At 47.9% G+C, this 23,057-nt stretch overlaps 1 protein-coding gene across 1 annotated transcript; it reads right to left on the bottom strand.

Annotated features, from left to right (window-relative positions):
* Nucleotides 1-6,043: 6,043 nt before the first annotated feature.
* On the bottom strand, nucleotides 6,044-7,421 carry LOC125538444 (P30 adhesin-like). Its single transcript, XM_048701699.1, has 2 exons — nucleotides 7,043-7,421; nucleotides 6,044-6,945 (listed from the first exon to the last, which is right to left on the bottom strand). Exons 1-2 carry the CDS (start codon nucleotides 7,162-7,164, stop codon nucleotides 6,225-6,227), a joined length of 843 nt encoding a protein of 280 aa, XP_048557656.1. The 5' UTR covers nucleotides 7,165-7,421; the 3' UTR covers nucleotides 6,044-6,224.
* Nucleotides 7,422-23,057: the final 15,636 nt, after the last annotated feature.

Here is a 23,057-nt window from a genome sequence, read left to right as displayed (position 1 = left end):
GGCGGCGTCAAGGAGAAGGCGCTCGATGACGAGGCGGCCCTCAAATGGGCGCGCGGAGATAGGCTGCAGGCGCAGAAGGAGCGCCAGTGCGCCGCCCTCGCGCGGTTCGGAGCTCGTCGCCGTGGCATGGACAAGGGAGGCATCGTCGTCCTCGAGGACAGCGACGACGACGACGACGACATGCTGCCACCGCCTGTCCGCCATGGAGACGTCGGGCAGGGATCCAGCAGGGACGGCCGCGCCACCAAGTAGGAGAAGGCCGCCGCCGCCGACGAGGACGGCGGCGACGTCGGCGACTTCGTCGCGCTTATCGAGTTCTTCGCCCCATAGATTAGTCTTTTTTAATAATTTATGTAAAACGCCGAACATTTTTAATATGAATATCAAGTTTGCCGAATTTTAGACGAACTTTGCCGAACTTCGCCGAATTCAGCTTTTTTAAAAATAAAAAAAAAGCATCCGGGGTGACCCTGGGGCGAGCGGCTGGGAACCCGCTCGCCTCCGTGCCGATTTAAGCGTCAACTCGTCCCAGGAGGCGCGTAAAATCGCCGCCTGGAAGGCCAATGGCTAGAGATGCTCTTAGCTGCTACCCGATCGTAAGCATTCAAGATTGGACACGAGAATCGGACATCTGGTGCAGCGGAAGCAACGGTACCTGCAACAGAAAAGAGGGAAGACGAATCCTAGGCTCTCCTAGGCATCCCGTTGCCGCAAATGCTAGTATGTCTCGCCAACTGTCAGGCACACACAGCACTCGCCTTTGGCGATGCGACATGGGTCATTGCTCAATAGCGGACAACTCGCCAGTTTCATGCGGTTTTTGGAACCTTGAGCCTGGTTTTGGAAATGTTCGGTCTGATTTTTAGTCTATTTTAATTGTTATATGTTTAATACTTTTTTATTTTTTCCATTTTCTTTTTCATGTGACTTTCTTTTCCCATTTCTAAACACACAATCGTAAATTTCAAAATACATGATGAACATTTCTTGATTACACCAGAGTTTTTCTTAAATAACAGTTAAACATTTCTTTAATACACTTATTTGTAAAAAAAAGTTGAACATTTCTTGAATACACTTGGGATTTTTTGAATAGTCTTTGAACATTTTCTAATTAAATGTTTGTATATTTTTAAAATATAAGTTCAGTTTTTAGTACACAATGAACAATTTTTAAATATATTTAGAATATTTTTTAAAATATACGATGTTCATTTTATATGTCATGAACATTTTTTCATCAGAAATTAAACGAACAAAACTTTTACATTTCATGGACATTTCCTAAAATTTCCATGAACAGTTTCAAACACGCGAACATTTTTGAAATGGCATGACCATTTTTAAAAATGGTACAAACATTTTTAAATTTTTATAAACACTTTTTTAAACTTTTGCACCATCTATTTTTTGCATCGTAAGTCTATTTAAATACCAAGCTCCCTAGATTTGGAGATGTGCATCAGGAGCTGTGGGGGCTGATAGGGGAGCCTTCTATAAGAGTGTTACATTCGAGAATATTTTTAACATTTGTGAACATTTTTAAATGTGTTAACTTTATTTTTACTCTGAAACTAAGCTCCCTAAATTTGGAGCTTCCAGGGCTGCTTTATTTCAATTTCAGACATTTAAAAAATATGTCAACATTTTTAAAATTTGCATTTTTAATCTAATCCATGGTTCTAATTTTGCAAAAAAAACATCCATGAAAATCTTTTGATTTAATGAATTTTTCAAATAAAAAAGATAGCTGGTTTTTTTAGAACATACACGTATATGAGTGTTATTACTTACGAGCATGTGCTCACATCAGATTTTTTTTTTCCTCGACTGAACATGAAGTAGGTCCACACCAGAACTAACAGCGACAGAAAGAGCTTCGCGAGATTGTCTCAAAAAAAAAAGGGGGGGGGGGGGGGGGGGAGAACTATAAAAGCATAAAGCAGAAATACCCAGAACTAGCCTAGCATAATAGGCTGGCCCAAGCGGGAATGGCTGTGCGCACACACACACCCTTCTGTTGCCTGCAGCCTTATGCCCATTATACTAGACATGGAGTTTCTAATCCAGCACAATTGTGAATAGTAAAATAGAAAACAGTAAATAAATTCAAGCAACCTGGTATTGTTTGGCAATAGAAATTGCTGAATGTTGTACATGCGTGCAAATTTTCGTGAAGAAAAAACAATCAACATCAATGCTCCAAAAAGACTCCTTTTGAAAGCATTTTGTAACACTTGTTTTATTTCATTTTTCAAGGGCATTATGAATTATTTTTTCGTCACAGAAATTTCCACGACTGTCGAAGATTCAACAATGTTTGATGCCAAAAAAATCAAATCTTGTTGTTGTTTTACTTCTTTTTTTTGTATTGTCCATGGAGGGTGCATTTGATCTCTATAGCACTTTCACCATTATAAATTTCTTCTGTTTCCTGAGAAAGCCCGTCTTATATTTTTCGCGGGGAACTAAATCCCATTCGACTGTTCGCGACCTACACTCCCACTCCATCCATCATCCTAGCCAACAACCGGCCCATATCGGCCTCGTCCAAACTAGTGTACAAACTTGGGCGACATGATCCATCTTGCTATCTTCGCAAGTTCTTTTCATATTTTAGGGAAGCTATATCTTGTCAAGCTGGGATCACGGTTCGATGACTTTTGCAGGAATTACAATTCTGACTCGTGCTCACGGTGGCCGAGTTTAGTTAGGGTCAGACTATTTAGACTATTCTTGGCTGAATTTGGCATTATACTCTATCAAGATCAGCATTCTCAATTTCTATTCAAAACTTGTTTAGGTCCCTCTACAAATCTTGTACTCCCTCTGTAAACTAATATAAAAATGTTTAGATCACTATTTTAATGATGTAAACGCTCTGATATTAGTTTACGTAGGGAGTATGTTGAAGCTCCGCCGCAGCATGCTCAACTTTTGCACACATATAACCACAAGCAACCAAAGCTTCTCACGTCGTGTACTCCTACTAGGATGCATCCACTCACGAATCAACGCGCGCGTCTACCTAATTGGTACTCCCTCCGTTTCAAATTACTCGTCGCGAAAATGGATGTATCTAGAACTAAAATACATCTAGATATATCCATACTTACGCAAGTAATTCAGAACGGAGGTAGTAGTTGGCCGCCCATCTTCCGTACGATCACAATGTTCTAACTGGACGCGTCATAGGTTTGTTTGCATTAGCCTGCTGGGACCTTCGGACCTGTACGTGCACGTCCTGCGGAGACCAGGACCGATCGACAGGTCATTCTCTCGGCGTCCGAAACCGATCGGGGCGTGACCCGGACGCCACCTAGCCGCACACACCTCACCTTCGCACTGCTCCATAAATTGATCGATCATAGATCATCTCGCGATCGCCCTGTTCTCGCGACCGACGCGGAAACGGAATGATTTTCCCGATCGAAATGATAGGCGGGAAACATCGGAGAAGCGCACGGTGGATCACCTCATCTGGCCCAACCGAACGGGTCCGCTGCACTGCGGCGTCAGCGCGTTCCTTTTGTCGCGTGGGACACCAGGACAACCATATACCAATACAATACCACCAACCTACTTCCTCCGTCCGGAAATACTTGTCATTAAAACGAATAAAAAAGAGATGTATCTAGATGTACGTACGTAGGCCTACTACTACGTGCGCCTCTCCGCCGGGTCGCACGGGCATCGATCGCTAGCTTGCTGCTTGATCCGTCGCGGATGGATGCATCATCCTGTCATGCTGCACCTCGGCCCTGACGGATGGCAACCCGCGGCCAACCACGTCGGCTTTCATGCCTCAACACGGCATCCATCGAATCCTCCCCCCATGCCGTCTTTCTTTTTCTCTCTTTTGCGTGGCTTCCCCCATGCCCGTTTGATGGAATACTTCAAGGACTGATACGATGTGACATCTGGTGTTGAACTTCTGATCGGGCGCTAATGTCCAACTTCTTGACAGATTCGCTACAAGGCAAATTAAAGCAGCCCTGCCCATGCGTACACATGGAAAAGAATAAGCTCATCACCCCATTATCCAAATCGGATTGCAAGTCCAGTGCAACCTCAGATCGGTCACTCCGGTCTCACGCTTCCGCTGCCGCCAGTTTTCGCATATTAGGGCGTGTTTAGTTGGTATACTAAGTTTGCCGCACTATATCGTATCGCAAATTAGATAAGTTTAACCGAGTTAACCGTTGTTTGGTGTGTGGCCACGGTTGTGACAAGATCGGTTTCATAAAAGTGTAGCAATGCCGCCTGAAGTGTGGCACAAAATTTGATCGTCTAACTAGTATCACCCTTCAATAGTTTTGGAGAATGAATATAGATGCTAAAGTTCAAGCTGGATATATGTTGTGCATAAAAACTAAAACATCCGAGTTTGACCCCATACCTAGGAAGAGCGTGCGCCCATCTATGTTAAGTTGCATGTCAGACATCACCTCCCCCCCCCCCCCCCCCCCCCCCCCCCCCCCCCCCCCCCCCCTCACGTCCATGCCCCTCTCATGTCCTCATCGCTTGGCACAGAAAGATGAATCATAGATCATGGACATAAGGCTTCAAAGGCTTAATGATGAGAATATCACTAACAATATAATGGAGGAGGCAGAGGTGAACACCTATATCATCAAAACAACCCTCAAGGTGAGCTTGAGGATGAAGAAGGTGGCATCATCTACATCGTCGAAAGGAGCCAAAATCAGGGTAAAGTGCTCTGAAGTAATAGGGTTTAAGTGAGCCCTGAATAGTTGACATGTAATTTCATGAGCGAGGGATCTCAATGAGCGGTGAATACACCCATACGATAATATTTCATGCCTCCATTACATTTTTTGTACCAATGCAAAGATTTGCCTTTTTAGTAATTAAGAAGGGATTATAATCTAGTTAAAATTAAGGAAAACGGGTAAAAACTAGTACATGCATTGCCAACCCACTAAAAGCCTCAAACATCCAATGACAGCTAAACTCACACATTTCGCTGATGCAATATACACAACCAAAACGCTCCAACCAAGTAGACACGAACCAACCGGAAACCTACTCCATTGAAGGTCTCGCACCACTGTCGGGATAGAAGAAGTCATGACTGCTATTGAAGGAGCAAACTAGGTATGCTCTCATAAAGATAAGACGCATGCACTCCACAAGCTATAGAGGATTTGTGCGCAATGCGACACTTGATACACCAATGACCAGCAGTACACGCTACCTCGCTCACACAACCACAACATTGTCAAACTCTCAAGGCCACCCCCTTGATTTCCGACCCCTCAGTCGTCCATTGGCATGGTCCACCAACACCACCTTCCAGGTTCACCATTGACATACCACCACTCGCTACCACCTACAACCTATGCTTCATGGGGCAATGGTCCGTAGATTACGATATTCTGCCGCTGCTCCAATGTAAAATCAGATCTCTCTTTGGAACGCTAAGCCGACAAGCTCGCTAACAATACTGTCACATAAACCCATGGTGTATATAAGGTAAAAAGGAATTAATTTACTGGAAACTCTTAGATTTGTACATCACTAGCACCTAGTCGACTCTCTCTCTCTCCCTCTCTCTCAAAAACAAAGAGGAGGGAAAACATGTATAGACAGGTGACACCAATGTCGATGGTGGCCAGCTACTTCTCCTTTTGTTCTTACCTCTGCCAAGAGCTTCTTGTCGTTGTTGTTCCCCCTCGCTGCCATCCCCAGCGACAGGGGCAACACTGGCTTCTCGTCGACCTTGGCTTCTTGACGGGCTGACTGACCTCACCTTTCAGGGCCGCCGTCCCGACATACCACCACTCACTCTCAAGTTACGGTGTCGCACAACCTAACCACTTACAATCTATGTTGCGAAGGGTAACCGTTCACAGACCATGACTGTTGCACTGACTCATCTCTAGATGTCATCGCTCCGACATGCCACCGCTCACTACCACCTCCAATCTATGCTTCACGGGGCAATCGGATGCAATATGCAGACTAAAGCAGTCGCACCAGCTCATCGCCGCCCCGGCATAAAGTCAAACCGACCCCTCTGTGCACGTCAACTGGTGTATAAAACTGACGGCTTAAGATGTGTACAGCACTAGTATGGTAGTCGACTCTCTCCCAAAAAAGAGAGAGAAAACCCGTACACGACGGGTAAACGGTATTTACATACATCGACACCAAATGTCGAAGGTGGCTAGCTACTTCCCCTTTTGATTCCGTGATCCTAGCTAGCAGCTAATCACCTCTGCCAGGAGCTTGTACCGCCTCACCTTGACCCTACCCTGCCGCGCCAGCTTCCCCGCCTGCATCGGCTTCTTGTCGCCGCTGTTTCCCTTCGCCGCCGTGCCCGGCGACGGGGGCAGCGCCGGCCACTCGTCGACCTTAGGTTTCTTGTCGCCGCTGTTCCCCTTCGCCTTCGTGCCCGGCGACGGAGGCAGCGGTGGCCTCTCGTCGACTTTGGGCTTCTTGTCACCACTGTTCCCCTTCGCCGCCGTGCCCGGCGACGGAGGCAGCAGCGCTTGCCTGTCGTCGACCTTGGGCTTCTTGTCACCGCTGTTCCCCTTCGCCGCCGTGCCGGGCGACGGGGGCAGCGCTGGCCACTCGTCGACCTTAGGCTTCTTGTCGCCGCTGTTCCGCTTCGCCGCCGTGCCCGGCGACGGGGGCAGCGGTGGCCTCTCGTCGACCTTGGGCTTCTTGACCGGCTGACCAACCTCCGCGGCCGATCTCCTGGACCTCGTAGCAGTGGCGCATCCGGCCTCGTGCTGCCGCCGCGCCTCCTCGTCGGAGGTGGACGTCTCCGTTGATTGCACCATCTTCCGTTTCTCCGCCTTCTTGCTAGCCACCAGTTGAGCTTGAGCGTGCGCTTGGGCGTGGGCTTCTGCGGGCTCCCTCAGGCACCAGTTGCACCTCCTGTACGCCGTGGCCCTCGGGTACAGATCGCTGCAGTATCTACACACATAACAAACACACGCCCAGGTCAGATGGATCGATCGATAGGAGAAGGAGAGCTGGAGCGATCGCGCAAGGCACACACGCCGGCACGCACCTGTGCTGCAGGCGGACGCGGCAGAGCTTGCAGCGGAGCAGCTCGTGCGGCAGGCCGCGGTCGCCGCACATGCAGCAGACAGCGCAGGCGCCGGCGCCCAGCGGAGAAGGTGGCGGCTCCATGGAAGCTTGCTTATGATCCACAGCGCGCGCGGCAGGCCGCTGCTAGCTGCAGGTGGATGGGATGAAGTGAGACGGCCGAGGCCGGGAAAGGTCCGGGTGTGCGGATTGGTAGATATGTGGATGCTCGTAGCGTACGAGGCTAGGCATTAACGCGCTCACATCTTCTCTGGGCGTCGCGTTTATGGTTGCGGGGCGTACCGGGGCAGCTTCCGTGAGGTTGAGTACGCCCGGGGGGTAGGGTAGGAGAGGGAGACGAGGTGGCCTTCCTTCCTATTTATAGACCCAAGGACTCTCCCTCCGACGCGCGCGCGCGCGAGAGAGAGAGAGAGGGAGATGAATGTGAATGGCCACCGTGGACTGAGGACAAGACTTGCAATTAAGGGCTGTGGTTTAGTTTCATTTTCTGATGATGGGACCCATGCGCCCGTCATCTATCTGTTCGTCCTGCCGTGTGATCCCGATGGGCGATGGCGCGTCGCTCCGGCCACCTCGGCTCGGCTGGTTCGAGACAACCAGCGACATTGACGATTCGGTGCTAGGGACAAGGACGGCTCATTGCGCCGCATCATCATGGCTGGTTAGAAAGAATGGATCAACATAATTCAATTAACCCGCCTTGTTGTCTTTGGTTGTGTGCATTCTAACTATGCAGAGGTCTCGTGTCGCATAATTCAATTTGTATTCTTTTGATGCTACTTTTTTCTCGAATACGCACGAGGGTGCGTACTATATATTAAAGAAGAATAGCCAAAACGGCTGGTACAACGCTTTTCGGCAACGTGCGACCACAGAAGATAGCACCCACATTCACTATGACAATACCGTCAACTAACCCGCCTTGACCAAACTCGAGCCAACAATGGCGAAGAGGACGGTCACAGAGCACACAGGCCACGTCCCCCTATACCAAACAACTCAAAAGACGACAAAAACACCTAACCAAACTAGCTCAACGCACTCTCCATTCTTGGTGCCTAGAGGATCGGCGAGCGGACAACGGGAGATAGTCTGACTAGGAGAAGACGCCGTCGGAAAGGTGTTGATTATGGAGTACATAGCGTCCTGGATGCTCATGTCCCCAGCAACACCCCGCGCATGACAACTTGGCACCCCAAGCCTCACCGCCGAAGCGTGCAAGGCAAGAAACCAGCTGCTCCTCCGGACGCACCCTGAGCACCTAGGCAGCGCCTCAAATAAGAGGACGGCGTCGAGACGCCGCCACTGTCTGGCCCGGCAAACCGAGCCTAGAGTTTCCCCCGGTGACAGAACAAGGGTTGGACATGCCATTGTTGGGGAACGTAGTAATTTCAAAATTTTCCTACGCACACGCAAGATCATGGTGATGCATAGCAACAAGAGGGGAGAGTGTAATCTACGTACCCTCATAGACCGAAAGCGGAAGCGTTATAACAACGCGGTTGATGTAGTCGTACGTCTTCACGGCCCGACGATCAAGCACCGAAACTACGACACCTCCGAGTTTTAGCACACGTTCAGCTCGATGACAATCCCCGGACTCCGATCCAGCAAAGTGTCGGGGAAGAGTTCCGTCAGCACGACGGCGTGGTGACGATCTTGATGTTCTACCGACGCAGGGCTTCGCCTAAGCACCACTACAATATTATCGAGGAGTATGGTGGAAGGGGGCACCGAACACGGCTAAGAAAACGATCACGAGGATCAACTTGTGTGTCTAGAGGTGCCCCCCTGCCCCCGTATATAAAGGAGTAAGGGGAAGGAGGCCGGCCCTAGGAGGGGCGCGCCAGGGAGTAGGATTCCTACTCCTAGTTGGAGTAGGTTTCCTCCTTTCCTACTCCAACTAGGAGAAGGGGTAAAGTGGGAAGAGGGGAAGGAAGGGAGAGAGGGGCCGCGCCCCAAACCCCTTGTCCAATTCGTACTGGGCTTGGGAGGGGCGCGCGCCACCTCCTGGTCCTTCCCACTAAGGCCCATTAAGGCCCATTGCTTCTTCCTTGTATTCCCGTAACTCCCCGGTACCTCCGAAAATACCCGAATCACTCGGAACCTTTCCGATGTCCGAATATAGTCGTCCAATATATCGATCTTTACGTCTCGACCATTTTGAGACTCCTCATCATGTCCCCGATCTCATCCGGGACTCCGAACTCCCTCGGTACATCAAAACTCATAAACTCATAATATAACTGTCATCGAAACCTTAAGCTTGCGGACCCTACGAGTTTGAGAACAATGTAGACATGATCGAGACACGTCTCCGGTCAATAACCAATAGCGGAACCTGGATGCTCATATTGGCTCCCACATATTCTACGAAGATCTTTATCGGTCAGACCGCATAACAACATACGTTGTTCCCTTTGTCATCGGTATGTTACTTGCCCGAGATTCGATCGTCAGTATCTCAATACCTAGTTCAATCTCGTTACCGGCAAGTCTCTTTACTCGTTTCGTAATACATCATCTCGCAACTAACTCATTAGTTGCAATGCTTGCAAGGCTTATGTGATGTGCATTACCGAGAGGGCCCAGAGATACCTCTCCGACAATCGGAGTGACAAATCCTAATCTCGAAATACACCAACCCAACATGTACCTTTGGAGACACCTGTAGAGCTCCTTTATAATCACCCAGTTACGTTGTGACGTTTGGTAGCACACAAAGTGTTCCTCCGGCAAACAGGAGTTGCATAATCTCATAGTCATAGGAACATGTATAAGTCATGAAGAAAGCAATAGCAACATACTAAACGATCGGGTGCTAAGCTAATGGAATGGGTCATGTCAATCACATCATTCTCCTAATGATGTGATCCCGTTAATAAAATGACAACACATGTCTATGGTTAGGAAACATAACCATCTTCGATTAACGAGCTAGTCAAGTAAAGGCATACTAGTGACACTCTGTTTGTCTATGTATTCACACATGTATTATGTTTCTGGTTAATACAATTGTAGCATGAATAATAAACATTTATCATGATATAAGGAAATAAATAATAACTTTATTATTGCCTCTAGGGCATATTTCCTTCAGTCTCCCACTTGCACTAGAGTCAATAATCTAGTTCACATCTCCATGTGATTTAACACCAGTAGTTCACATCACCATGTGATTAACACCTATAGTTCACATCGACATGTGACCAACACCCAAAGGGTTTACTAGAGTCAATAATCTAGTTCACATCGCTATGTGATTAACACCCAAAGAGTACTAAGGTGTGATCATGTTTTGCTTGTGAGAGAAGTTTAGTCAACGGGTCTGCCACATTCAGATCCGTAAGTATTTTGCAAATTTCTATGTCAACAATGCTCTGCATGCAGCTACTCTAGCTAATTGCTCCCACTTTCAGTATGTATCTAGATCGAGACTTAGAGTCATCTAGATCAGTTTCAAAATTTGCATCGACGTAACCCTTTACGATGAAACTTTTGTCACCTCCATAATCGAGAAACATATCCTTATTCTACTAAGGATAATTTTGACCAATGTCCAATGATCTACTCCTAGATCACTATTGTACTCCCTTGCCAAACGCAGGGCAGGGTATACAATAGATCTGGTACACAGCATGGCATACTTTATAGAATCTATGGCTGAGGCATAGGGAATGACTTTCATTCTCTTTCTATCTTCTGCCATGGTCGGGCTTTGAGTCTTACTCAATTTCACACCTTGTAACACAGGCAAGAACTCTTTCTTTGACTGTTCCATTTTGAACTACTTCAAAATCTTGTCAAGGTATGTACTCATTGAAAAAACTTATCAAGCGTCTTGATCTATCTCTATAGATCTTGATGATCAATATGTAAGCAGCTTCACCGAGGTCTTTCTTTGAAAAAATCCTTTCAAACACTTCTTTATGCTTTACAGAATAATTCTACATTATTTCCGATCAACAATATGTCACTCACATATACTTATCAGAAATGCTGTAGTGCTCCCACTCACTTTCTTATAGATACAGGCTTCACCGCAAGTCTGTATAAAACTATATGCTTTGATCAACTCATAAAAGCGTATATTCCAACTCCGAGATGCTTGTACTAGTCCATAGATGGATCGTTGGAGCTTGCACATTTTTGTTAACACCTTTAGGATTGACAAAACCTTCTGGTTGCATCATATACAACTCTTCTTTAAGAAATCCATTAAGGATTGCAGTTTTGTTTATCCATTTGCCACATTTCATAAAATGCGGCAATTGCTAACATGATTCAGACAGACTTTAAACATCGATATGAGTGAGAAAATCTCATCGTAGTCAACACCTTGAACTTTATCAAAAACCTTTTTCGATAAGTCGAGCTTTGTAGACAGTAACATTACCGTCAGCGTCAGTCTTCTTCTTGAAGATCCATTTATTCTCAATTGCTTGCCGATAATTGGGCAAGTCAACCAAAGTTCATACTTTGTTCTCATACATGGATCCCATCTCAGATTTCATGGCTTCAAGCCATTTTGCGGAATCTGGGCTCACCATCGCTTCTTCATAGTTCGTAGATTCATCATGATCTAGTAGCATGACTTACAGAACAGGGTTACCGTACCACTCTGGTGCGGATCTTACTCTGGTTGATATACGAGGTTCGGTAGTAACTTGTTCTGAAGTTTCATGATCATTATCATTAGCTTCCTCACTAATTGGTGTAGGTGTCACAGAAACCGGTTTCTGCGATGTACTACTTTCCAATAAGGGAGCAGGTACAGTTACCTCATCAAGTTCTACTTTCCTCCCACTCACTTCTTTCCAGAGAAACTCCTTCTCTAGAAAGGATCCATTCTTAGCGACAAATGTCTTGCCTTCGGATCTGTGATAGAAGGTGTACCCAACAGTTTCTTTTGGGTATCCTATGAAGACGCACTTCTTCGATTTGGGTTTAAGCTTATCAGGTTGAAACTTTTTCACATAAGCAATGCAACCTCAAACTTTAAGAAACGACAACTTTGGTTTCTTGCCAAACCACAGTTCATAAGGCGTCGTCTCAACGGATTTTGATGGTGCCCTATTTAACGTGAATGCAGTTGTCTCTAGAGCATAACCCCAAAACGATAGCGGTAAATCTGTAAGAGACATCATAGATCGCACCATATCTAGTAAAGTACGATTACGACGTTCGGACACACCATTACGCTGTGGTGTTCCAGGTGGCGTTAGTGAAACTATGCGAAACTCATACAAATAAGTTGCACTATCATTATCAACTCTGCATCTTTTGGCTTCAACATTATGAATATGTGTATCACTACGATCGAGATCCAATAAACTATTTTCATTGGGTGTGTAACCATATAAGGTTTTATTCATGTAAACAGAACAACAATTTATTCTCTTACTTAAATGAATAACCGTATTACAATAAACATGATCAAATCATATTCATGCTCAACGCAAACACCAAATAACACTTATTTAGGTTCAACATTAATCCCGAAAGTATAGGGAGTGTGCGATGATGATCATATCAATCTTGGAACCACTTCCAACACACATCGTCACTTCACCTTTAACTAGTCTCTGTTTATTCTGCAACTCCCGTTTCGAGTTACTAATCTTAGCAACTGAACTAGTATCAAATACTGAGGGGTTGCTATAAACACTAGTAAAGTACACATCAATAACATGTATATCAAATATACTTATGTTCACTTTGCCATCCTTCTTATCCGCCAAATACTTGGGGTAGTTCCGCTTCCCCATATAAGGTTTTATTCATGTAAACAGAACAACAATTTATTCTCTTACTTAAATGAATAACCGTATTACAATAAACATGATCAAATCATATTCATGCTCAACGCAAACACCAAATAACACTTATTTAGGTTCAACATTAATCCCGAAAGTATAGGGAGTGTGCGATGATGATCATATCAATCTTGGAACCACTTCCAACACACATCGTCACTTCACCTTTAACTAGTCTCTGTTTATTCTGCAACTCCCGTTTCGAGTTACTAATCTTAGCAACTGAACTAGTATCAAATACTGAGGGGTTGCTATAAACACTAGTAAAGTACACATCAATAACATGTATATCAAATATACTTATGTTCACTTTGCCATCCTTCTTATCCGCCAAATACTTGGGGTAGTTCCGCTTCCAGTGACCAGTCCCTTTGCAGTAGAAGAACTTAGTCTCAGGCTTAGGACCAGACTTGGGCTTCTTCACTTGAGCAGCAACTTGCTTGCTATTTTTCTTGAAGGTCCCCTTTTTCCCTTTGCCCTTTTCTTGAAACTAGTGATCTTGTCAACCATCAACACTTGATGCTCTTTCTTGATTTCTACCTTCATCGATTTCATCATCATGAAAAGCTCGGGAGTCATTTTCGTCATCCCTTGCATACTATAGTTCATCACGAAGTTCTACTAACTTAGTGATGGTGACTAGAGAATTCTGTCAATCACTATCTTATCTGGAAGATTAACTCCCACTTGATTCAAGCGATTGTAGTACCCAGACAATCTGAGCACATGCTCACTAGTTGAGCGATTCTCCTCCATCTTTTAGCTATAGAACTTGTTGGAGACTTCATATCTCTCAACTCGGGTATTTGCTTGAAATATTAACTTCAACTCCTGGAAAATCTCATATGGTCCATGACGTTCAAAACGTCTTTGAAGTCCCGATTCTAAGCCGTTAAGCATGGTGCACTAAACTATCAAGTAGTCATCATATTGAGCTAGCTAAACGTTCATAACGTCTGCATCTGCTCCTGCAATAGGTCTGTCACCTAGCGGTGCATCAAGGACATAATTCTTCTGTGCAGCAATGAGGATAAACCTCAGATCACGGATCCAATCCGTTGCTACTAACATCTTTCAACACAATTTCTCTAGGAACATATCAAAATAAAACAGGGAAGCAACAACGCGAGCTATTGATCTACAACATAATTTGCAAAATACTACCAGGACTAAGTTCATGATAAATTTAAGTTCAATTAATCATATTACTTAAGAACTCCCACTTAGATAGACATCCCTCTAATCTCTAAGTGATCACGTGATCCAAATCAACTAAACCATGTCCAATCATCACGTGAATGGATAGTTTCATTGGTGAACATCATTATGTTGATCATATCTACTATATGATTCACGCTCGACCTTTCGGTCTCAGTGTTCCGAGGCCATATCTGCATATGCTAGGCTCGTCAAGTTTAACCTGAGTATTCTGCGTGTGCAAAAACTGGCTTGCACCCGTTGTAGATGGACGTAGAGCTTATCACACCCGATCATCACGTGGTGTCTGGGCACGACGAACTTGGCAACGGTGCATACTCAGGGAGAACACTTTTATCTTGAAATTTAGTGAGATATCATCTTATAATGCTACCGTTAATCAAAGCAAGATAAGATGCATAAAAGATAAACATCACATGCAATCAATATAAGTGATATGATATGGCCATCATCATCTTGTGCTTGTGATCTCCATCTCCGAAGCATTGTCATGATCACCATCGTCACCGGCGCGACACCTTGATCTCCATCGTAGCATCATTGTCGTCTCGTCAATCTTATGCTTCCATGACTATCGCTACCGCTTAGTGATAAAGTAAAGCATTACAGCGCAATTGCATTGCATACAATAAAGAGGTCGAGCGATTGCTTCTTGGTCGAGTGTCTTCGAGTTTGTCGAGTGGGACACCTTCAAGTCGATTGAAAGGCGATTCCTTCTAGAGATGTCCTTGGGTAGGGCAGTTAGGACAGGTCCATGACCCTACCCTAGGTCCATAGCTTCATCATTAGCCCCCGAATGGATCAAGGTTTGAGTGGGGAAGGAGTTGAGGACCTCTCCGACTCGTTTTTCATGCCGTGAGCATATCTTGCTCCGGATCAATGGACCCGAGTGATGACGGCAACTTCCTTTTCAGTCGCCTTGATCCATTCTTAATTCTTCGTCGAGTGAGTTTCTTTACCTGTAAGGCTCCGAGTGACGGTGCGGAGGAGATCTTTTAGTCTGACAAGTTTGTTTGCTTCCCGCGGATTTAGTGGGATCCGAATTTTGGGAAGCGCGCGGGACGGGGGAGGCCGCAGTAATCGGATGGGATAGAGCGGAGCCGCCTCGATCCCCGCGCCACCCTTTTCGCCACGTATCGCTCGCGCGGTCGTTACGGGATTTGACGGAGCTATCTGGGCCTACCAGTCAGCCACTCGGAAGCGGCCTCATATAAGGCGTTGGACCGGAGTCCCCCGAACAGTGCGTCCCATTACCTCTTCTCCTCCTCACGCCTCTCTACTGCGCTCTCTCTCGCCCCAGCGCCACCGCACCACACGCGCCTCGTCGGCGACAATGGTTAAGGAGAAGACAGCGGCTCTGGAGCGGGCGAAGAAGGCGACGGCGAAATCGAAGGGGAAGGCGACGAGCCGGGGCGGATCTTCCTCGCGGACTGGCCTGCCGAGGGGTTGGATCCAGGGCGACTGGATCCACTCGAGGATCTCCCAAGAAGACCTCGACGACCTGGCCGAGGGAGGGTTGATCCCTTACGACTCGGCGCGGCTTCCGGGGAAGGAATCCGAGCCGCAACCCCGGGTGGGTGAGCGCGTTCTTCTTGCCACCCACGTCGACCGTGGGTTTTCCTTGCCTCCTCATCCTTTCTTCCGAGGGTTTCTGAACTTCTTCGGGGCTCAACTCCACCACTTTAACCCCAACTCAATCGTTTATCTTGCCACGTTCATTTCCTTGTGTGAGAACTTCTTGGGTTGTCGACCTCACTGGGGTATTTTCAAGCATATTTTCACTTGTCGCTCCCAGACAGTGAAAAAGGCTAACCCGGGTGACGAGAGGACCCAAGTGATCCAGATGTGTGGGGGTCTTGGCATCTAGACGAGGGGAAAAAGCTCCTTTCCGGCCATGATTCTTCCCGATTCAGTTAGCGGGTGGTAGTCGACCTGGTTCTACTTCAAAGACCAGTCGACGCCAGGGCAATCGACTGGCCTCCCTCCCTTCACCATGGATCGAGTGGAAAAACCCTCCCCTTTGAAGGTGCTCCCGGAGGAGAAGGCGCACGTGAAGGTGTTGGTCAACCGAGTGGTCCAGCTCATTCGTGACGGGGTCACTGGTATGGATCTCTTGGAGGTCTTCCTTCGGCGGCGCATCCAGCCTCTCCAAGCCCGAGACCACCCGATGTGGATGTATTCGGGTCTAGAAGACTCCACTCGGATCCACCTGGAGGAGGTCGATGACGACATGCTGGAGAAGTGGTTGTCGAGCATCACCAGGAACAAGGACAACCCCAGAGGAGCCAGGAGAGTTCCCCCATTCGACCAGTCGCGTGCACTAGAGCAGGTCTGATTCTGAGTTTTTTCTTGTAATCTGAATTCACTCGCGCAGCTGTCTGTATTGCGTCGACTGACTTTTTTCTCCCTGCTTTCTTTCAGGCCATTATTGAAATGTATTCGATGCCCAACGGGGAGCAAGAGCAAGCTCTGGAAGGCGAGGCGAGTGGTGGCGAAAGTGGCGAGTGGACTTCCGATGGTGAAGGGGATGGAGGAAGCGACGACTTGAGTGATGAGGAAGAAGTCGAGCCGCCTCCTCGCATAGAGAGACGATCCAAGCTTGACCAGGATCGGCCGAGTGCCTGCGACAAGGCGACTGCTCAGGCTGGTCAGTCTTCGAAGCGTCCTCGGATCTCTTCACCAACCACGACTGAGAAGGCGCCAAAGCATCCCAAAGTTGCAGAACCGAAGACTCGGAAGGCGCTGCCGAAGATCAAGATCGATATCCCTGTCGCCTCCGCGTGAGTGTCTCTCCTTGTATTCACTCGACGCTCCGCGCTGTTTGTTTTTCTTGTTTTAACTGGACGAACTTTGGAATTGTTAGCGCTGCTACTTCCGGGACCTCAGCTTACAGGGACGATGATGAGGTGATGGAGGATGCGGTCACTTCTAATCCGGGTATGATTTCTGCCATAGTATCTTTCTTTGGTCGATTCAACTGCATCGTGCATCACTGGGTGACGTGATTTTGGCAATTTGAACTTTGTACAACTCCCAGCATTATTGACCTCCCTGATGATGAAGAGCCCGAGAGGTCTTTGACGAGGAAGAGTAGGCGAGCTCCTATAAGTGAGGCGCTACAGTCGACGCCGAGGGCGGAACTAGTCGTTCAGGACACTGGTGACGTCAATCGGGGTTCTTTTACCTTCGCGGAGCCCCTGTCGAGTGCCTTGCCTTCTTCTTCGACCGCTCAGGCCCATGTCGACCCGCCTTCATTTTTTGCAACCCATCATGTCCCGAAGGACGAGGTGAATGCTGCTAGGGAAGCCATACGCCAGGTAGGCATTATGATGGAGAAGATGAAGACGGTGCGGGACGCCAGCCAAGCCGCCTATGATGCCAGCTCGGCTCTCCAGAGCAATGTTCAGGTTAGTTGGTCGCCGCTTGTTCTGTTAGGATATGCTATTTGGAGATTCTTTCCGAAAATCTTTTCATTTGTACATCCACTGGGTGTGTCGATTGAATTTTTTGGACTAGTGGGGGCACGCTGAGTGCACCCACTGGGTGTAGTCCCCGAGGCTACGACGGACTGCTGTAGTCGACCGTAGTCTTTGTATTTTGTCAAGTAAAACCGAACTGGTAGTTTGTTTCTTCTGCTCGATCCGGTCGAGTGGAATCAGAACCGGTGGGGGCACGCAAAGTGCACCCACTGGGTGTAGTCCCCGAGACCGCGGTCGACTGCGGGCAGTCGACCGTGGTCTGAGTTCTACTTTGTCTCTCTTTCTTCTTCTTTTTTTGAACTCGACTCCGGCGGGCCGGTCGAGTGGAATCAGAACCAGTGGGGGCACGCAACGTGCACCCACTGGGTGTAGTCCCCGAGACTATGGTGGACTGCGGGCAGTCGACTATAGTCTTAGTATTTGTCATTTTTTGCTATGGAATAATTTCTCCCCTTTGATTTCAGAAATCTTGTGATCTTGGAGCTCGCTTCGCTGATTTGGAAAGTCAGCAGATTCAACTGAAACTTGACTTGGAGCTGGCCAAGACAGAACTGCAGACGGTCAGAGACGGCGCGCCGGTAAGACAAGTCTGTCGACTGGTCAGTTTTAGGCTCGAGCACCCTTCTGCTATTTCTGAATCAATCATCATTTCTTTGCAGAAAAACTGAGAGAGGCTTTGGCGAAAAAGGATCAGGATTTGTCTGCTGCCCAGAAGGAGGCTGATGACAGGACCGCTCTGGCCGAACAGAAGCTGGCTTCAGTCGGCCAGTTGGAAGAAGAGAATACCAGGGTGAAGACTGCTCTAAATGAAGCCAACAGGGAGTGCACACGTTGGAAGAAGGAGAACCTCAACCTGACCGAAAAGATGGAAGGCGTCGCTCGTAGGAGGGACGATCTGGAGAGCTACCTGAGGAGCCTTGCCAAGAAGTTGTATATCAAACTTGAAGGTGCACATTTAGTTCCGACTGATTTTTTTTGTGTCGACTCAGTGTATGAAAATTGACTTATCCTTGGATCGTGAACGCAGAGTTTTGCCAGAACTTTGAAGAGGAGACTGGGCGGATCGAACCAGGTTTGGATCCAATCAACTCTCCCGTGAAAGATGAAGCTGCCATGAATCTGCTCCGACTGGAATCTCGCATTGACGGTGCCGTGGACTACTTGGCTCGACTGAAGGTCGCCATGTCACGGATCGACCCGGCACTTTGGCCAGAGGCTACGCTCCAAAATGATCTCGAGTCTTTGATGACTCGACTTAACGGAATCCCTGACCAAGTGCAGGAGTGGAAGAAGTCTTCTGCTCGGTGTGGCGCTGATGTGGCTCTGTCCTTGGTTCGTGTCCACTGCAAGGAGGTGCGACAAGACAAGCTGGCAGCAATCAAGGTCGCCAACACCCAGAAGCATGACTTCTGAACCTTTATGGAGACTTTCATCGCTGCAGCCACTCGGATAGCCGACGGCGTCGACCTGGATGAGTTCGTCGAGCCTGCCAGCCCTCCTCCCGCGGAGTGAACAAACTCTTATGTCTCACCTTAAATTTGCCTCGGAATGTCGAGTGGTTTTTGTAACCGTTAAACTTTTTCGGGCTACATGCCCGAGTACTTCGATCTGTGGTCTGGAACCTTTAGAATTTATCTGAACTTGGTTTACCGTTGAATATCTTTATGAATCTCCTGCTGAGTGAACCCATTCTTCATTCGAGACAACTTTATGTATTCGCAGCACAGCTCCGAAGGAGGGGGAAGTAGTCGACCCATGCCTTGTATTTGTGGCGAAGCTCCCCAGGGGCGGGCGGCGGTCGACCCACACCCTGTTACTGCAGAGTGGGCCGGAGCGCACATTGTATTTGTGGCGAAGCTCTCCGGGAGAAGGGGGGCAGTCGACCCGTACTTCGTTACTGTAGAGCGGGATGAATCGCGCATTATATTTGTGGAGAAGCTCTCCAGGAGAAGGTGGCAGTCGACTCGTACTTCGTTACTGTAGAGCGGGATGAATCGCGCATTGTATTTGTGGCGAAGCTCTCCAGGAGAAGGTGGCAGTCGACCTGCCCCTCATCGTCCTTGAGGATTGAGATGTGTTTGGGAGAACTTAGGCGAGTACTGGACTGCAGCTAAGCCCCCGAGTGGGAGGATTGCTCTCCACTCGGTAGGGTTTTTTCAAACTTAGGCGAGTGCCTGACTGCAGCTAAGTCTCTAGGTGGGAGAACTTAGGCGAGTACTGGACTGCAGCTAAGCCCCCGAGTGGGAGGGTTGCTCTCCACTCGGTAGGATTTTTCAAACTTAGGCGAGTGCCTAACTGCAGCTAAGTCTCTGAGTGGGAGAACTTAGGCGAGTACTGGACTGCAGCTAAGCCCCCGAGTGGGAGGGTTGCTCTCCACTCGGTAGGGTTTTTTCAAACTTAGGCGAGTGCCTGACTGCAGCTAAGTCTCTAGGTGGGAGAACTTAGGCGAGTACTGGACTGCAGCTAAGCCCCCGAGTGGGAGGGTTGCTCTCCACTCGGTAGGATTTTTTCAAACTTAGGCGAGTGCCTGACTGCAGCTAAGTCTCTGAGTGGGAGAACTTAGGCGAGTACTGGACTGCAGCTAAGCCCCCGAGTGGGAGGATTGCTCTCCACTCGGTAGGGGTTTTCAAACTTAGGTGAGTGCCTGACTGCAGCTAAGTCTCTAGGTGGGAGAACTTAGGCGAGTACTGGACTGCAGCTAAGCCCCCGAGTGGGAGGGTTGCTCTCCACTTGGTAGGATTTTTCAAACTTAGGCGAGTGCCTGACTGCAGCTAAGTCTCTGAGTGGGAGAACTTAGGCGAGTACTGGACTGCAGCTAAGCCCCCGAGTGGGAGGGTTGCTCTCCACTCGGTAGGATTTTTCAAACTTAGGCGAGTGCCTGACTGCAGCTAAGTCTCTGAGTGGGAGAACTTAGGCGAGTACTGGACTGCAGTTAAGCCCCCGAGTGGGAGGGTTGCTCTCCACTCGGTAGGATTTTTACAAACTTAGGCGAGTGCCTGACCGCAGCTAAGTCTCTGAGTGGGAGAACTTAGGCGAGTACTGGACTGCAGCTAAGCCCCCGAGTGGGAGGATTGCTCTCCACTCGGTAGGATTTTTCAAACTTAGGCGAAACGGATTCGCAGCTAAGCCCCCAAGTGGGAGGATTGCTCTCCACTCAGTAGGATTTTTCAAACTTAGGCGAAGCAGATTCGCAGCTAAGCCACCCGCTGGGGGATTTCTTACGCAAACAAAAACAATAATAATTACTGGGAAAATTATAACGCTCTTGTCTTTGATAAATAAACTACAGGAGTTTTTCTTATTACATCTCGTCCGAGTGAGAATTCAAGTATAAAAGGGGCAGAGTAGCTCCGCATTCCAGGCTCGTGGCTCATCAATCTGGCGATCGACATTGTAGAGGTGGTATGCTCCATTGTGGAGGACTCTGGTGACTATGAAGGGGCCTTCCCAAGTAGGAGCAAGCTTGTGTGGTTTCTGCTGATCCACTCGAAGGACTAAGTCTCCTTCTTGGAAGGCTCGGCTCTTCACGTTTCTGGCATGGAATCGACGCAAGTCTTGCTGATAGATGGTCGATCGGATCAGGGCCATTTCTCTTTCTTCTTCTAGGAGGTCGACTGCGTCCTGCCGGGCTTGTTCTGCTTCATCTTCTGAGTAGAGCTCGACTCTGGGAGCGTTGTGAAGCAGGTCGCTCGGTAAGACTGTCTCGGCTCCGTAGACCAAAAAGAATGGGGTTCTTCCGGTCGATTGATTTGAAGTTGTCCTCAATCCCCAAAGGACTGATGGGAGCTCGTCGACCCATGCACCTGCTGCGTGCTTGAGATCGCGCATCAATCGGGGTTTCAGCCCTTTGAGAATTAGGCAATTTGCCCTTTCTGCTTGTCCATTTGACTGGGGGTGAGCGACCGAAGCATAGTCGACCCGAGTGCCCTGAGAGGCGCAAAAGGCCCTGAACTTGTCGGAATCGAAGTTTGATCCATTGTCCGTGATGATACTGTGCGGAACTCCATATCTGAATATCAATTCTTTGATGAAACTGATAGCGGTGCAAGCATCGAGATTCTTGATAGGCTTGGCTTCAATCCATTTGGTGAACTTGTCGACTGCTACCAGCACATGAGTGAAGCCGCTCCTGCCTGTTCTCAGTGGCCCAACCATGTCCAGCCCCCAAACAGCGAAGGGCCAGACGAGTGGAATGGTTTTCAAGGCTGACGCGCTTGTGCGACATATTGGAGTAATACTAACACCCTTCACATTTGTCGACTATCTCTTTAGCCATCTCATTGGCCCCTGGCCAGTAGAACCCCGCTCGGTATGCTTTAGCCACAATGGTCCGAGAGGACGCATGATGACCACAGGTCCCTGAGTGGATATCGGTAAGGATCATCTGACCTTCTTCTGGTGTGATACACTTCTGGCCGACCCCAGTCGCGCTTTCCCTATATAACTCTCCCTTTATGACTGTAAAGGCCTTGGATCGACGGACGATCTGTCGATCCTCTTCCTCATCTTCTGGGAGTTCTTTCCTTAGAATGTACGCGATGTACGGTTCTGTCCAGACAGGAGTGATAACCAGCACTTCCATTATCAAATCGACCACAGCTGGAACTTCAACTTCAGTTGGATCCGTGGCGCTTTTTGGCTGCGGGGCCTCTTCCGTGAAGGGATCCTCCTGGACTGATGGTGTGTGGATGTGTTCCAAAAACACATTGCTGGGAATGGCTTCTCTTTTGGAACCTATTTTTGCCAAATCATCAGCTGCTTGATTTTTCAGTCGGGGTATGTGATGAAGCTCTAACCCCTCGAATTTCTTCTCCAGCTTTCTCACTACATTGCAATAACCAGTCATGGCTGGACTTCTGACATCCCACTCCTTCATCACTTGATTAACCACCAAATCTGAGTCGCCATAGACCATGAGGCGACGGACACCGAGTGAGATGGCCATGCGCAACCCATATAAAAGTGCTTCATATTCTGCCTCGTTATTGGAGGAATCAAATGGATTTGAAGAACATATTTGAGTTTATCTCCTCTGGGGGAGACCAACACCACTCCGGCGCCGGAACCACTCAGCATCTTGGAGCCGTCGAAAAACATAGTCCAATGCTCCGAGTGAATCTGAGTCGGCAGCTGCTGTTCAATCCACTCGGCGACGAAATCTGTGATTGCTTGGGACTTGATAGCTTTCTTTGCCTCAAACTTGATATCAAGGGGAAGGAGTTCAATCGCCCATTTTGCCACTCGACCAGTTGCATCCCTATTATGCAGGATCTTTGATAATGGAGCGTCGCTGACGACTGTAATGGAATGATCAGAGAAGTAGTGAGCAACTTTCTTGGTGGTCATATAGATCCCATATACAAGCTTCTGATAGTGAGGATATCTTTGCTTCGATGGGGTCAAGACTTCAGAAATATAATATACTGGTCGCTGAACTTTGAAGGTTTTCCCTTCTTCCTCCCGC

Source organism: Triticum urartu, chromosome 2 (assembly GCF_003073215.2).
Source record: "Triticum urartu cultivar G1812 chromosome 2, Tu2.1, whole genome shotgun sequence".
Taxonomy (NCBI): Eukaryota; Viridiplantae; Streptophyta; class Magnoliopsida; order Poales; family Poaceae; genus Triticum; species Triticum urartu.
This window is presented reverse-complemented; position numbering and strand designations above follow the sequence as displayed.

Coding starts and splice junctions, on each gene's coding strand:
- LOC125538444 (XM_048701699.1), bottom strand. CDS start 7,164: ATGGAGCCGCCACCTTCTCCGCTGGGCGCCGGCGCCTGCGCTGTCTGC. Junction 6,946..7,042: donor CGCGTCCGCCTGCAGCACAG/GTGCGTGCCGGC, acceptor TTATGTGTGTAG/ATACTGCAGCGATCTGTACC.